Below are 16654 nucleotides of genomic sequence, written 5' to 3' on the forward strand. Positions count from 1 at the left end.
CCACGAAGCCCGCGGTGGCTTCAGGAGTCCAGCTTTGTTGGAGACGGTTGATTGATGGGGTCGTGAATTTAAGTGTGCGCGAAATACTAATCGTGCCAGTAGTCTAGGGAAACTTAAAAATATTTTCCATGCGAAAAAAAAAAAAAAAAGAAGAAAACGGGGTACATAGGATTCTTAGTTTTAGGGTTTTATGATTTTCCAAATTCGATAGGGAGAATCTGGTGGTATTTACTCAAGAATTCAGGGAGAAACCCGGCGCTATGATCTCTGTTTGGTATCTAATCGGGGAATTTTTGAGTGAAACGAAAGGCATACAACAAGCCAAACAAGCCACTGCTGTGACACTGGGACAAAAACAGTAATCTTTATATTTTCACTCGGTACTGGGGCAGCGAATGACCGCGGTGTTCGAAAGCTTGCACGAGCTCCACAAAAGCTCGTCTTTGGCTCCTGCAGGACGGGATCACAAAGGGAGGACAAATAGGTTGTCACAAATAGCTCCCTTTGCTAATATTACGACTCACTTTTTCGACGGTTTACCGACAATGACAAGTTGAAGGATCCCAAGGATTTCGGGTAGATATTGGGTTTTACCCGAATTCTTGAAAACTTGTTTGCGCTGGGGTGAAACTATTGTGAGAAATCGAATTTCACCCGAAAACAAAGAACCCCACATATACCGCGTTTCACTGAAGCCAAGCATCGCTTCGTCACAAAAAAAAAAAAAAAACGGCGGAAGAAAGAAAGAGTAGGTGAGCCAACCTTTGCCTCAAATATAAAGTCGTAGCATGCGGAGTCGCCACCGTTAAATGATACGCTGCTGTCACCAGCACCATCCTCGGGCATGAAAGTGATGCGGAGAGACGCCTTTGTCTCCACGGGTCCGCGACAGCTGACACGCACTTCTGAGCGCATGTCAACGTGCTCCGCGGGAGAGGCAATGGGCTTTCGTCGGGTGGGAGACGGCAGCCACACATCGCTGCCCATGTTGCTCCCGATGGGTGAGAAGTCTCTGTAGTCTGTACCTCTCGACAAGAGTCTTTCTTGCATGGCACTGGAGGAGATGTTACAATTAAATGGCTTTGTGATACAACTTTCCCGTTAAGGGGGAATCACTTCTTCGCAAGACAATAGAGAAAGTTTTTTCGCACACCGCTCAGAAACGGCGTAAAATATCGTCAAAACAGAAGTACTGGCGTATTCTACTTGCTTTACCCTCGTCAATGCCACATTTTGTAGAATTCCTGGACTATCTGTTGATTTGTATTGAGCCCGAATTCGCAAATATTTTAGTGCGCGACACTCTATCGAGATGCCAGGACATGTTCGAGGCGCACCAAACTTTAATTTATGAAAAATCACAGCTCAACCTTGTCCTCTAAAAAATACATCACTGACAAGAGAAAGGCTAAAAGAACATGCAGTACCAATGTTATGATGATCGTTTAGACCGTTCAGAACATGCAGTTCCGATGTTATGATGATCGTTTAGACCGTTCACGTGTCTTGTGCAAACGAAAATCGCCCATAGATTTCTGAAGAAGTGATTCTGCCGTAAAAGCTACTGCTGTAAAAACTACAGTTAGTTACTGAAAATAGAGTTTTACCACATCTCAAAACAACCCTCAACATCACCTTTATCTCTGTTGCGCACCTCCACGACGTCTGCAAAGATGCGGTACCTCACGCTTACGCCACTGTCTAAACGATACCGCACATGAAGGTGATAAAAATAGTTTCACTGACTTGTCTTGGCTGTAACTCCACTCCAAGCTCTGATCTCCCATGGTGTTGTTGACGCTCATGAACACAGAGCTGTCGTCTGCTTCCGTCGAGTGCCTCAATTTCATGACCTTCTCCACTCTGCTGTGCAGCATCTCTAACATCATGTCAGCCGTCTCGTAGATCCTATGCTGCGTTTTGGCTAGCCTGTCGTGGTCACACATCAGTTCCACAATGCGACTTTCTAGGTGGACAATTTCGGGGGTTCTTCCGTCATTCTTGCATTTTTCTGCATAAAATCAAGTACTGATCACCATACATCACATACTGAGTGTTATTAAACACTCGCGTTTCCGAGCTTTACGTTTTTCCCAAGTCAAATTCGGGGTGGTGGGGGTAGAAATCGGGCCTAATGTTAGAAATGTTACGTTTTCTTAATGTGAAAGAAGGTAAAATTCTGCGATATCGTGTGAAAGGGAAGATTTTTGTGAGGAAAGCGAATAGCAGAACACGCAAGGTGGTGAGGGGCAGCGCTGAGTGCAAAGTGTGTAACCTCGCCACTTGGATTTTTATTTTTCGTTTTATGAAAATGATGACAATGCAAGTCGAGGGGGCAAAAGCTAAAAGTGCCTTAGAAAAAGAGCTCTTGACGGCCACTGCAACATAACTTAGTTTACCGGGTGGTTTTACTGCGCTTCAAGAAACGCAAAATATTTTCTTTGCAAGGCACGAGTTTCCGAAGATAATTAGTTTACAGGGGGTGTGTGCAGAGGTGACGACCTCGCCCTTGCTGCTCCCGGCACACAGTAACATCGAGTCTGTCACCCCTCCCAGCACTTTTTATTGGCCGCGGAGAATAATCGTCCACTAGTGAAATGGACCAGTCGAGATGGAAGGCGCAAAATTCAACTGCAAAGAGAAAGAAAGGAAAAAGTGCACGCCACACTATTTGGTGATTTGACGCACCGCCACACAGGGGAGTGATGGAGTACATCTGACCCGCGAGAGTTTAAAACAAGACTTCGAATATGATATTACCGCAGGCTATAAGATGAATCTGCTGTGGCTAAGATTTGGTAGTTAAGCGGAAGAACCTCTTGGCGGCCAATCTTACTCACCGAGCAGTTCCTTATGCTTTGCCCGATCCTCGGAAAGCTTCTCTTCGCATAGCGCCATCTCACGGCGGGCTTCCACGAGCTTCTTGCAAAGCTCGGACAAGACGTCGTCCACAGTCTCCACCCATCTGAGGCTGCAGGTCGCCGCCTGCTCTTCATCTTCCACCAGGCACGACGTATTGGGCGTACCTGCACTTCCTTCCCTGCTTTTCTCCCGAAGCTCTTCTTCGATCTGCATCAACTGGAGGTAGAGGCCGTCGCGTTCCGAATTGCGCTCGACGAGTTCCTTCTCGGACTCCGCGATGACTGTCAAAAGCCTATCGACTCTACTCCTCTCTTGAGAGTCTGTTTCCTCTCTCAGTGCAGTAAGGGCGGCGTCTTTTTCCGAGTTTAGTTGCTGCAGTTTGAGCTCGTACGTCTGCAACAGTTCTTCCTTTCTGCAGATTTCCGTCTGCAATCTTTCTCGGGCGTCGAATGCATCCTGTTCGGCCCCTTCAAGTTGCTTTTTGAGCGTATCGATTAGATCAGATTGAGACTGCAATTTTGTGTCAAGGACGGAGATGTTCGCTTGGTAGATGGCACATTCCTGCATTTGTTATCAGGAGAAGGAATGTGAACCATTCATCATGCTCAGTGCTTTCATTGCTTTGCTACTAAATATTGCCAAACTGCTTTTTGCAAGTCATGTTTTGGTAAACTTCAACAATGCCTCATTTTTCATGCAACGCCTTCGATATACAGGGTGCCCAGTGAATGAATGGAACTTTCTTGGCTCAACAATAACGGTGAGAGAATGCCTTATCATTTTTTTAAATATCTTTCGCAACACAACGATATAAAACTACTTGGGATGCACTCATAAAGGTTTTTGCCACACATTATAGTACTTTACATTCGCATCACATATTACTTAGGCTAATTTTGTTATCCATGACTTGAAAACTCGAGACGATACAGGGGACGACAACAGACAAACACAAACACGGACTCCGTGTTTGTGTGCTATCATCCTCTACCTCGTCTCGGGTTTTCAAGTCGTGGATCGTCACCACCAGCTCACTTGTTACCTAACTTTCCTTTCGTTTGTGCAATTAATTATTAGTTAATAATCAGTTAATTTTGTTAACCGAACTCAAAAATCACCCAAGCAGAGGTTCCATTTTTTCTCATGAATTCCCAAGCCCATGGTCGTAACACACTATATTCCAGACAAAACTGCAGTGTTTTTCACAAAATTTCCACAAAAATTTGATGTCCGAAAATCCATCACCATAAGACCTGTGCGAATAGCAAAATTTCCATTGCGAATAGTTTATGAATATTTCGCTTGCACTGCGAATCGGATCCACATAATTACTTTGTGATGTTGTGCTCATTCGATGATATTCTGCTCCAACCGTGTACGCCTTTTCAACCAGCATAATATGTCGTAAGAGATGGTCCATCTGTGTTGTGTACGGTAGACCGCATTAGTGGGATGAACTGCACTGAGAATTTGTCAACATGCTCCATGCAGATTGCTTTGTGTGCATCTCCTCATTTCTATGTTTACGCTGTAAATTTCCTGCACTTTTTTTTACACACTGCACACATTTCCATCCGTTATTAAACGTAACTCTGAAAGCTTTCGGTACATTTACTGGAATATGCGGTTCCCAGAGTAGTGTCGACCAAGAGCTCACAGAAGTTGTAGAGTGGGCTTCACCTAAAACACCAGTGTACTGAGATGAAGCAGACTTACAGAATGGAGCCATACACAAAAAAAACAATGCTGGTGACGTGAAGTGGGCTTCACCCAGCTCTTGGATGTAATGAGGCGAAGCCCACTTGCAGAATGGCGATAAACCCAATTGCGCTTCAGAGCATTTGCCCGCTTTTCGAAATTGTTCCAACGAATGACAGGTGTACTCACCTCATTCTTTTCCAGCCATGTTTTCTCCAACTCCGCCATTTTAATCCTCGCCTCCTCGAGGGCAGACCTCAAGGATTCCGTCTCCTCCTTCAGCGCGTCCTCAATGTCCTTCTGCTGTCGTAGCGCTTCCTCAAGTTCCAAGACCTGTCTTGTCAGCGAGTCAACCTGCTCGTTCTTTTCACACAGCGATTGCTTCAGCTCCTCCGTGGCCCTCAGCTCTCCAACCGCGCTCGCGAGACGTTGCTCGAGTTCTTCCGCCTCTGCGGCCTTCTGCTGAAGCTGTGTCTCTGAGGCAGCCAGGTCGTGCTGCAAGGCCGCCACTTGCGCTTCGGCGTCCGCCAGCTGATTTTCTCTGCAGAGCAAATCCCGAATCGTCTGCTTCAATTCTGCCACTTCGCCTTCGAGAGACGATATTTCTGCGTTTCGGTTGCAGATTTCCTGCTGAGGTTCTTCAAAACGCGGACTCGAAGTGTTACGAGGTTCCTGTTCAGCTTCCAGCTCCGCGATGCGAGCCTGTAACTGCAGAAGCTCAGTCTTCAAAGCAGACTGGGACGCGAGTGCAGACGACAGTTCGGCTTCTTTTTCATCCAAAGCAGACTTCAACACCGCTTTTTCTTCCGCAGACGACTTCATTTCTTCTCGCTCATACTCCGGCCGACCACATTTCCCGTTTTCGTGCGACGCCTCAATCGTGGGCATTTCACGCAGCTTCTGCGCAAGACCTTCAGCGACAGCTTCCTGTTCATGCAATTGTAGCATCAACTTGCGCACGTCATCCTGAAGTGCCTCTTTCTCTTTGCGCAACGTTTCCTTCTCCGCGCCCTGGCTTTTGAGGACATCCGCCAGCTCCGCAATAGAAGACAGCTTTGCCAAAAGTTCGTTCTGCAGCTCGGCTATCTCCGAGGATTTCGCTTCAGAACAGGCAAGAGTTGCCTCATAATCGAGGTTAAGTTGGCGATTCTCTTTTTCCAGAGTTGCAAGTGTTTCTGTCTGTTGAAAATTTAGGTTTTTCAGTTGCTCCATGTCTTTGAGCAATGCAGAAAGCTTCTGCTGCAACTGTTGGATCGCGGCATCTTTGTCGTCTTTCACTTTTTCAACTTCTTCTTGTAGGTCCTTTAGTGTGCGACTTTGTTCGTGAAGTTGTTCGCCTTTTTCAACCAGGGTCGCTTTCATTTCTGCCGCTCTTTCCTCCATAGCGTCGATTTGGGCGACCAGCGATGTCTTCTCATTCATGAACTTTTCTTTCAGCTCAGCGAAGTTCACTTCACCTTTCTGAAGTTCGTCGTTGCATTTCTGCAGTTCCTCTAGTCGTTTCTCAAGAGTGCATTTAGTGCGCTCAGATTCTTCATGCGCCACTGAAAGCTTCTGCTGCAACTCCAAGACTTCAGCATCTTTGTCTGCTTTCACTCTGTCGACCTCTTGTTCCAAGGCCTTCACTTTGACAGTTTCTTCCTTGAGCTGCTCATCTTTCTCAGTCAAGGTTGCTCGCATTTCTGCAAGGCTTTCTTCCACCGCACCAATTTTGCTCACCAAGGATGCTTTTTCACCCATAAGCTTCTCTTTCAGCTCCGTGAAATCCAGTTCCGCTTTCTGCAGCTCCTCCAGCTGTTTCTGCAGTGCGTAAATCGTTGCATCCCGCTGGGCTTTTGCAGACTCGCTATCTTGCTCGATGCGCGTCAGCTCCAGCTTCAATGTCTCTGACTCTCTTAGTTCGGCATCCAGTGCTGTCTGGATGCTCTCCAGCTGGTTGACACGAGACTTGTAGCGCACGACCTCCTCTTCGAGTTGCTGCAACGAGGCCATTGCCGTCCTCAGTTCTTCATCTTTAGCGTGCAAGATGCTTTCCACTTCTTGCAGCTTTTCTTTGAGGCTGGCTCCCTCTTCGATTTCTCTTTCCTTTTGGGCAAGCAACTCTGAAAGTTTGTCATTTGTAGCGCGAAGCTCTTCGACGGAACGTTCTGTGTCTGCCTCCCGTTCCGCGGCTTCGTGCAACCTTTGTTCCAAGGTGTCCATGCAGCTCTCCTTCTCCTGCACCAGCTGTGTCAGGTGATGCAATCTCTCTTCATAAGCCTGACATTTTTCTCGTAAAATATGGTTGCCCTTTGTTTGGTTTTCGATTAGATTAGTGACCTGAGACACGAAAGCTTCATCTTTGAGTGACGATGCTTCGCCCTCGATGCAAGCTCCGCCGTTTTCTTCTTGGCATTTCAAAACAGCTTCCCTCAGCAAACGCTGCATTTCCTTAGCCCTGTCCAACTCTTGCGACGCAGATTTCAACGTCTCTTCCGCCTCTCGAACTTCCGACTCCACTCTGGCACGCACTGCTTCTTCTTCTGAGAGTCGAGCTCGGATTCTTTCAGTCTCTTCTCCCAGGGCTCTCGCCCTATTGGCTTGTTCATCGACCTCCGCACTCTTCTGTGTCAGTGTTGTCCGAATTTCTGTCAGTTCCTTCTCTTTTCCAGCAATCTCCTTCGCCTTCGAGTGCTGCACTTCCTCAAACTGCCTGTTCAACTCCGCCAGGTCACTTTCAGCTTTGCTCAGGTTTGTGCGAAGCTCTTCGTTAGACTTCAGTGACTCCTCAACGTTCCTGGTCAATTCAGAAACAGCTGCGTCATGTTGCTGTAGCAGAAGGTTGCGGCTCTGTTCCGCGCGACTCGCATCTGCTTTCAGAGATTCCAGCTCCGAGTCTTTCACGTTTGCGGCTTCCTTCAAGTCGTTGATGCACGAAGTAAGCTGCAGAATATTCTTTTCGTGTTGAAGCATGTCGTTCCGAGCTGCTGCCAACTCGGCATCATTTCCAGCCTGCGACTTCTCCAGCGTCTGCAACTCTTTGCGGAGGTCTTCACAAACCCTCCGCGCGGCTTCACACTCTTCCGAGAGTTCTTGCTTCGAGGCCAACAGCTCTTTCTCCGTCGCGGCATGCTGTTCGGCGGAAGTCCGCAAGTTCTGCTCGAGGCTCTCGATGGTACCTTGCCGTTCGAGCATGTTCTGCATCATCTTCTGCGTGTCTTCATTCAGTATCTGCTTCTCTTTTAGGAGCTTCTCTGTTTCCGCCTTCCGCTCTTCGAGAAGTTTCGAGAATTCGGACAGGGACGATGCCTTGGACGACAGTTCCTTTTCAAGTTGAGAAACCCTGAGAGACTTTGATTCGATGTCTGCAACCAGTGCCTTGTTCTTTGCGTCCGAGCATTGTCGTTCCTGTTCAAATTTCAAGGCTACGCTCTTCTGTTCACGTATTTCCTCTTTCGCCTGTTCCTGTTGTCGTAGCAAGATCTTGACCTTTTCCTCGAGCTCTCGCTCGTGGGATTGTTTCTGCTTGCACTCCGACTCTTTCTCAGCAATCTTTTCCCGCAGCCTTCCCACTTCTTCTTTGAGTGCCTTTGCACTGTCACGGTGGTCATTGACTTCTGCTTCCTTCTGAGCCAGAGCCCTCTTTGTTTCTGAAAGCTCCTTTTCCTTTGCTGAGGCTTCCCTCTGCAGAGCAGACAGCTTCTCTTCAAGCTTTGTCTTCAGCTCTGCTGAACGGTTCTCTGCTTGTTGGAGCTTTGCATGCTGTTCGTCTTTCAGCTTCAGCGCCTCTTCCAGGTCACGCTTTAAGTTCCTCACCGTCGTCTCTTGTTGAGCAACGGACATTTTGAAGTCCTCCATCTGTTTCCTCAAAGCGTCTGCCTTCTCGGATTCCTTTCTAACTCTCTCATCTGCTTGCTTCTGAGAGTTGGCCTTGTCAATTTGCTCCTGCGCCTAAGGGAGAAAATTTCAATCTCAGCCGCTGCTAGGGCAACAGATATACGACGGACGTTCATACTTTTTGTCGTTGCAGCTGGCTTTCCAATGACTGCACCAGGTTTTCTTTTTCCTTCACCGTGGACAGGGTGTGGTTTAACTCGGCAGTTATCATTCTGCACAAAACAGGAATAACGTCAACTGCAGAGGCTGGATGCAGTGCTCTAAGGCTCACATCCAGAAACCCAACCAAGGGACGGACGGACACCACTACATTTGACATTGGCCGACAATCTACGTAGCTAACTTTTTCACCCGAAAAGTACTACAGGCGAATCTCGATGATACGAATCTCACGGGGTAGCGGAAAGAATTCGTATCATACAAAATTCATACAAAAAGAATTAAACCGAAATAAAAGCTGAGGCAAGAAAAGCTGAGGAATCTGGTAAATAAACGTGGGCTCTAAATTCATGCGAATTCAGGTGGAAAAATTTGCAGTATGCTAAATTCTGGTAGAAATCGGGCTCAGTTATTCAAACTAGCCGTACCGGTTTGGTACAAACAGTGATGTAACGGTATTTGCTGCTGAACAAGTTAGTGAGCATTCCTACAGACATCTTAGTGAGGGCAATTTTCTGGGTAAAAATCGGGATTCACCCTAAACAGGCAGCCTTCAATTCGGGGTGCAAATTCGGGGAAGGATCGGGTTAAGCCCTAAAACTTCGGGCTCTAACGTATATGTCGGTTACTTTGCATTTCACACACACAGTAAATGTTCGACACCCTTTCAGAACAAACACTAGTATGAGAAAAATGTTAGGGTTACGTTTTTTGCTGTTCGCCCCTCTCCAGTTGGGACTTGAAGCTGTCCAGCTGCTTCTCGAGCCGTACTTGTTCCTGATGAGTGCGCATGCGCATGTCATCCAGCTCTCTCTGAAGCTTGCCCGTTTCTGGAGACAGATATAATAAACGTAAGAAACGACTATAAGATGCACAACCACATGACGCTGTTGTACGTTTGCACCCCTGTTTCATGCCTCGGACCAATAGAACATAATGAATACTGTCAACAACGCAGGGTGTCGAACCGAAACGTTTTTCGTTCCGGTTCTATCATAAACGGTTCGGTACCGGTTCTGCTCCGGAGCAATAAAATAACGGTTCATACCGGTTTTAACCAGTTCCGCTACTGGTTTGCATATGCTTTCCCAGAAAAAAAAATCAATGTTGCAAAATGTAAATCCCTTTATTCCGCATACATGGTATTTAATATTAATAAGCAGCTGTGAAATTGGTAGCTCCTGGTTCCTGTAGGTGACTGATAGTAGCGTTCAAATAGGCTTTCTCCTTTCTTGAAGCGCATGATACAGACGGACTTCTTTGTACATAAAGCACTTTCTTGCTGGATTGGTGCGATCGCGTCCCATCCGAATGTCTGCTGCTGCTTCCTAGCCAGCAAGCACCACCGCACGAGTAGAACGCAATTCGAGGAACACCTTCACTCACAAGCGCGCTCGATGGCTCCGTTTCCTTTTTTCTTCGTGTCCTGTGCACAAAAGAGGCGCCACTTTGCACGCGCTTGCCCACGCGGGCGTGACATTACCGACAGAGAAGCCGTTACGCAGCCCCCTTGGGTCGCTGTTTAGTTGAGGAGAGTTTGGGCGGATGAAATTAAAACGAACACTACGGCACATTGGTAGAGAGTCACAACCAGTTACATGTACCTCTAAATATATGTGCGTGAACGATAAAACGTTACAAAGGGAGCCTAAGGGTCATAGCTAAGGCCCTTCTTTTTCTGCTGCGGCAAATCCTGAATTCCGCGGCAGGGAATTATGATTTCTGCATTTTTCCGCGGTAAAAGGCGAATTGCCCTAATTCAGACAGAAAATACTCTCTGTTAGCTCTTAGCATGGAGGAACACAGTTACAACTCCAAAAACTGTTGCGACTTAGCATAACGAGATACATTGTACTTTCTTCCGAGAGGGAGTGACGTTTGTCACCGACTATCAAATTGTACTTGCTACGCGACCTCTCTGCATGTGCAGAGTTTACTGTCACACAGAGGTACTTGACAGCTATGGACACCAAAGCAGGGGTCAGCGTTTGCATTCTACTCCAGAATCCCAATATGCTAGAGGGTTGTTCCAGCACACAGATGGGGCCATACCACGGCTTTTTCTGGTTGCCTCATCTACGCTGTAACGCAAGCCGACCCGGTGCGAGCAAAGTCCGTTCATCTCGCGCATAAACTGAGTTGAGTACGCGGTTTCTGCAAAATTCTGCGCAAAGCCTCATATTCCGTGGCAGACACACAATTCTGCAAACTTTTGCAGAATCGCGGAATCGCAGAAAAGGAAGGGCCTTAGTCATAGTATACCGACATACATTCCACTGTAACCGTAACCCTCGTAAAGTATCCATGACATGACTTCAGAACACACGACGTCAGTTTCATTCGCCTACACTCAAAAAACAGAACTTCACCGCATAGCACGTAGTGCGCCAATCATTGCCGCGAATGATAGGGTTACCGCTTTTGATTCAAGGAGAGCCGGATGCGAACGCCATTTTGTGTTAATTACCATATATCCAAATTGCCACAAAAAGGTGTACGCCCCCTTCTCTCCTCGAATTAGAAGCGATAACCCTATCGTTCTTGGCAATGGTTGGCGCACAGCGAGCTATGCGGTGAAGTTCTGTTTTTAGAGTGCATTCGTAGTCCAAACCGGCAAAGTTTTTTCTTGGACCGAAAACCGTTAAATAAATTTTTTTGCTTCCCTCCTTAGCGAAAAAAATGTATACAGTTTCGATTCCGTTCCGGTTCGCACCAAAATAGCGTGTTTTTTTCGGTTTTCGGTTCGCTCCGACAACCTGCAACAAGGAGCATGCCATATGCAAAGCCCACGAATTTTAGTAGCAAAATGGGATCACTTTTAACTAGGGGTGCGCAAATCCGTATATTTGAAGTTGTATAGAAGAATATCGAATCTAACGGAGGAAAAATGTCATTCATGAAACAAACAAATTGGTGTCCTGCCTCAGCTTTGCCGTGAACGTCTTTTAGCTTCTTAGTGTGCATCTTTAAGACGCGCTTTTTTGTTCCTGGGCTGTAGGCATTATTTAAGAGTCTTAACATTTTACGGAGATCTCCCACTGGCACCATTAAAATGCACACGGGAGGGATGCCGTCCCTTCCTCAGGCGAAGTACGCACAATAAACTTGGGCTAACGTTATCTTAAGCTAAGCTACAATCCATCTGTGTTGGTCCTGCAGCACTGGGGCAATTTCGTAAAGCAGGCTTCACCTCATACAGGGAAGGAAGTATCAGGAGAAGCCCACTTGGGGGAGGGGCCATTCATATTCTACGAACAGCCAAATATTGGGCATTCAATTCGCTTCGAGTAAATGATATTCAATTCGAATTCAAGAACTCGAATATTCGCACACCCCACTTTTAACATTTGACAGACATGACAGCCAATGGGGAGTGGCCTGTGGCTCAAGCATGCGAGCCTCTGGAGAGGGCAGCGATTTTATAAATTGAATTGCACTGTAACAAAACATTGTTCTACTGTTGTTCTACTGAAATATTCTATTCGGGAATGATTTTTACACCCTGCTTACAAATTAAAAATTGCTTTCATCCAATCAAAAAATCTAATTAACAAATCAATTAAAAAAATTTTTTTTTTCTTTCGCTGCAGCGCGTTCTGCAATGAATAACATGAGCTCCCGCAAAAGAACGAAGGGAAGATGTACAAAAGAAGAAGATGGCAAGGAGAGAGGAAGAGAAGGAGAGGGCAGCGATTTTATAAATTGAATTGCACTGGAATAAAACATTGTTCTACTGAAATATTCTACGGGAATGATTTTTACACCCTGCTTACAAGTTAAAAATTGTTTTCATCCAATCAAAAAATCTAATTAAAAAATCAATTACAATTTTTTTTTTTTTCTTTCGCTGCAGCACGTTCTGCAATGAATAACATGAGCTCCCGCAAAAGAACGACGAGCGCAGGAGACCTAGACAGCACGCATGAGGCTTCTGCCGTGCACACCATTAAAAAATCCACTCGTCCGAAGCGAGTCTCAGAGAACGGGGGGGGGGGGGGGGGGGACGTCATGACGTGGTCCCCAGGACGTTACGTAGGGCAGACGTAACGTAAGGGGCACGTGGGTTGCGAACGCACAAACAAAAAAAGCACTGCGACTTCCCCACATGGGACACCGTACAGCGAAAGTATTTTTGCATGGTGGCTCCCGGTGGACAGCTTGACGAATGAGACAGCTGGGTTTCGACCCACGTTAAATGTCACCTCACTGCTCCTTTCAAAGGGCACTAAAATGCAAAAACTTGCTCTCAAACGAAAGTCAGCGTTTCAATTAGTATAACGTGAGCAAAATTAGTTCACACAGCGCTACCATTTAGACGAAAAATCCGTAACAGAATCAAAGTTTTGAACTATGATAACAAGTACGAAATCGACATAACGTGTAACATAATTTGAAGTGAACTTGCTCTTGCATTTTAGTGCCCCTTCAAGCAAACTGTATTGGAATACTCACGCAATACATAGCTAACCATACGACCTCATTGGCCAAAGTAAATACCTAATTTCACCCGTTGTTTACCCAATACATCAATTTTCCTATAACTGCATTCCACTGGGCTAAGTCCAATATTCTCCCGCATTGGCGCTGGCCTTGCAAATCTACCACTCTAAAAGAACCTGCACATGCTAGTTGGGACACCTAGTGCTATTTATTTATTTCATTTATTTCGTGCCCCCTGCAAGTGAACAAGCGCTTCGTACAAAATCAAAAACCTCAATATGCAGACGACAACACCATCTGCATAGAGGGGTTCTCCCCGCATGGTTATGTACGGCACCTTGTATCAAGGTCCTAGTCTCCTCTTTCAGCGCAGCTTCTCGCTCCTTGAATTTCTGCTCTTGTTTCTTACAAGCAGTGCTGGAATTTTCAACCTGGCACTGTAACGTGCGGCAACGCTGTTCCAGTTTAGACATCTGCAACAAAAGCCAAATTTAGTACAAGTTGGCATACTAAGATTTATTTAGTAACGCTACGTGCTAGAGCATAAATTTCATTCAGGCTGTTTTACTAGTGCCTTCCTGTCGACTGTAGAAATAGCAGCAAATCATACAGCAAGCAATTGCCAGTGTTGAGAAGAAGAACCTAATCTAAGATCTCAGATGGGCATGCTACGATAACATCACAGTGATGTGGCCTCGCATATTTTATTGTCATTTGGCATCCTTTCATTGCTGAGGGGATCCAAAGGGAACTCCACTAGCCCCTTCCTTTAGTGCCGCACAGCTGCCCACAAGTTGCATTTTAAACCTACTCCATCTGAGCAAAACTAATCTACAAAAATCCAAAACAATTTCAGGAGCTGTAAAATAAAAGTACAATTATACGATATTAGGTGGAAAAGAAGATTTTTGAATGAAAAATAACAAAACAAAAAAATGCAGTTCAGACAAACACGAGATTCCGAACAGTTGCGTTGAACGTGATGTCCTTAGCATTTCCTGGTGCTTGCATTGGTGGTGCATTTTTGAAACCTCATTTTCAGGGTTTTACACTATGTATACGATGGTGCAAATCAGCAAATCAAATGATGCAAATAAGAAAACTCAAACGATGCAAGTCATGGTAAAACAGGTTTTAAAAAGTTTAACCTGAAAAACACGAGATCCTGATTATACTGAGATTCTGCTGTATAAGTACAGCCTGAAGTTTTAGGGTTTAATCCGATTTTTACCCGGCAAATTGCCCTGACTGAGGCGTCTGCAAGAATGCACACTAACTTGTTTGGCAGCAAACGCAGTTACATCACCGCTTGTACCAAACCAGTACAGTTAGTTCGAGTAATTGAGTCCGATTTCTCACTGAATTTAGCATACCGGAAGTTTTTCATCCGAATTCGCATGAATTTAGAGCGCATGTTTGTTTACCCGATTTTTACCCCCCAATTTAGAGGAAAAAAAAATTCCCGGAAACTGCAGGCTCTGTGTATAAGAAGCTGTCCCTAATTGTGCCATGTTTGAACCCAACCGCTCTGGATGTCACCCTGCCATGCACACTTATCACAGCCTCTCAGTCGTACCTGGTCCTCCAACGAAGCCTTCTCGGACCTAAGTTGGGCAACCTCGTTGACCTCCCTGCCGCGTTGAGGCGTCGAGAGGGCGCGCGTCGGCGTTGAAGGGACGTGTGTGGGCGTCTGCAGCACGGAACCCATGGCAGAACGGGACCTACTGTGGCTTGCTGGAATGATGTACGTGAAAGCACAGAGAGCACTTTAGCCGCATCGGCACTCCGCAGTCGCGGTCATCCTGAGCGGATCAAATTAAAAGCTAACACAAGGCCCACAAACCGAACAAGTGGCTTCATCATTTCACATAGACTTCATCAAATAATGACAAATCTAATGGAACTTGACACTTGGCAGTGTTTGTTTTCATACCTTCAGCAGGATTTTGAACGGGTACAGACACTTGAAAACTTAATGCAGAACCGCCCTCGGGTTATGCTTGCCTTGTACCTAAGTGCGCGCTTTAACGTTTACTTTTCGTTGTTGTTGGTGGTAGGAGGATGTGATTCTTCAATATGTACTATTTTTGCCTGCACTAGCTGCCATCGTTACCCGTGTATTTCAAATCATACTCGTAAATACTTGTATTGTTTTACTACATCCACACGTGATGACTACAAGGTAACAAGGCAAATTGCTGAACTGGAAAACAAACCATTTAACTGCGCTTGTAACTCCTCTACTTTGGCTTGAAGTTGAGCGACTTGAGCCGAGCTGTCCGCGGCACGGTGTCCATTTGACCCGCCAGCAGTCTGCGTTACGAGACGTGTCAGTGTGTGACTGAAACCAGTGAAACTCAAAAACACCTTGAGGGCTTGCTTCTCATTCGTCTGCTTCAAAAGGTCCAACTGGATCTGTTTTTGTTCTTTCTCCTTCTGTGCCCACTGTAGTTCTTTTTCCAAACGCTCTATATGGACTAACGCCTGCGATGGCAAGCCATTTTTCCACTCGGAGCTAGCCCAGCTCATGTTTCAGTCGATGAACTGAACCTGCAAACAGCACGTAAACAGAAGTGAACCGTGAAACAAAACAAAGTTACACAGTTGAAAATAACGCTTTGTGCTCTCGCGGTTCATTAATAACATGAGCAGGAAACACTTACTAAGTTCGCTTTAGTTCAAAGTCATCTCTATGATAGGAGAAATCGACGTTTAGTACTTTGTAACTGAGGACGCATGACGCATCCCTTGCACACGAGAAACCAGTGACCGTTGGCGTTCAAATATGGCGGGCGGAGTGCGCAACGAGCGTAAAGATTGGATTGGATTGTACTATTATTGGCCAAGGGTCGCCTTATCCCTTTTGAATCAGGGCAGAGCTCGTGTAAGAGCTTCACAGGCGTAGAGACAGGAAAAGTCTCTTTCACCCACCACCAGGTTGCCAAAACTAGTTTCCGAACTAGTGAAGTGGAGTGGAGCAAAGTTGCTTCGGCTTCAGTCGCTTCTTGTCGGCTCCGCGAAATGTCACCGCGAAAGATTGAAAATAGGATGAAAGTAAATATATGGCATTGCCAGACCCTCGCTTTTTCTTTTTTTGGTGAGGGGGGGTTCTCTGTCGAAGCTATGGTCGAAGCACGTAGCAGGGGAGGGGAAAATCGGAAAATTCAAAGTATAAGCCTCCGTAGTAAAATAAAAACTGAAGCTTCCTTTTTGGGGGGGAGGGGGGGGGGGGGCGGAGTCCCTGGTTCTACGGGAAGTTCCCATGGAGGTGGATTTCATCCTCATTTTCCCTCTCCCGAAGCCCACCGACAAAAAAAAAGTGGGATTGGGCGATCGCCTCCTCCTCCGAAACATAAGTTTCACCCTCCCTTCTTACATGCTTACGCGCATCCGCAAAGCAACAGCTCCCACCCCCAAAATGAGGATCTGCTAGTTACGCCGTTCGTTTTCCACCAGGAAGACCGCCGCGGGATGGTTCACGTGATTATGAGAACCAATAGGAAGGGCCTCACACTCCATCCCTCCAACGACGAAGCTCGATGCCGGAGCCGGAGTTCTTGAACTTCGCCGGCAATCGCTGCCACTGCTTTGACGTGCAGCGTGCATGTGATGAACCTCT

General features: G+C 46.3%; 1 protein-coding gene across 4 annotated transcripts in view; it reads right to left on the reverse strand.

The window, feature by feature from the left end:
- Positions 1 to 15827, reverse strand: part of LOC135387929 (centrosome-associated protein CEP250-like) — a 30846-nt gene extending 15019 nt beyond the window's left edge. For 3 of the 4 annotated variants that reach the window (XM_064617150.1, XM_064617152.1, XM_064617148.1), the window contains exons 1-11: positions 15698 to 15827; positions 15403 to 15614; positions 15252 to 15348; positions 14612 to 14769; positions 13373 to 13508; positions 9302 to 9425; positions 8555 to 8648; positions 4750 to 8490; positions 2841 to 3423; positions 1747 to 2011; positions 763 to 1054 (exon numbers count right to left, since the gene is read on the reverse strand). In XM_064617150.1, the coding sequence (XP_064473220.1) occupies positions 763 to 1054; positions 1747 to 2011; positions 2841 to 3423; positions 4750 to 8490; positions 8555 to 8648; positions 9302 to 9425; positions 13373 to 13508; positions 14612 to 14769; positions 15252 to 15348; positions 15403 to 15564 (5652 nt within the window). In that variant the 5' untranslated portion in view covers positions 15565 to 15614; positions 15698 to 15827. The remainder of the gene's footprint in view (positions 1 to 762; positions 1055 to 1746; positions 2012 to 2840; positions 3424 to 4749; positions 8491 to 8554; positions 8649 to 9301; positions 9426 to 13372; positions 13509 to 14611; positions 14770 to 15251; positions 15349 to 15402; positions 15615 to 15697) is intronic. The other variant, XM_064617149.1, reaches the window with a different exon arrangement.
- Between the last annotated feature and the right edge of the window lie 827 nt (positions 15828 to 16654).

The sequence above is a fragment of the Ornithodoros turicata genome, chromosome 3 (assembly GCF_037126465.1).
Source record: "Ornithodoros turicata isolate Travis chromosome 3, ASM3712646v1, whole genome shotgun sequence".
NCBI lineage: Eukaryota > Metazoa > Arthropoda > Arachnida > Ixodida > Argasidae > Ornithodoros > Ornithodoros turicata.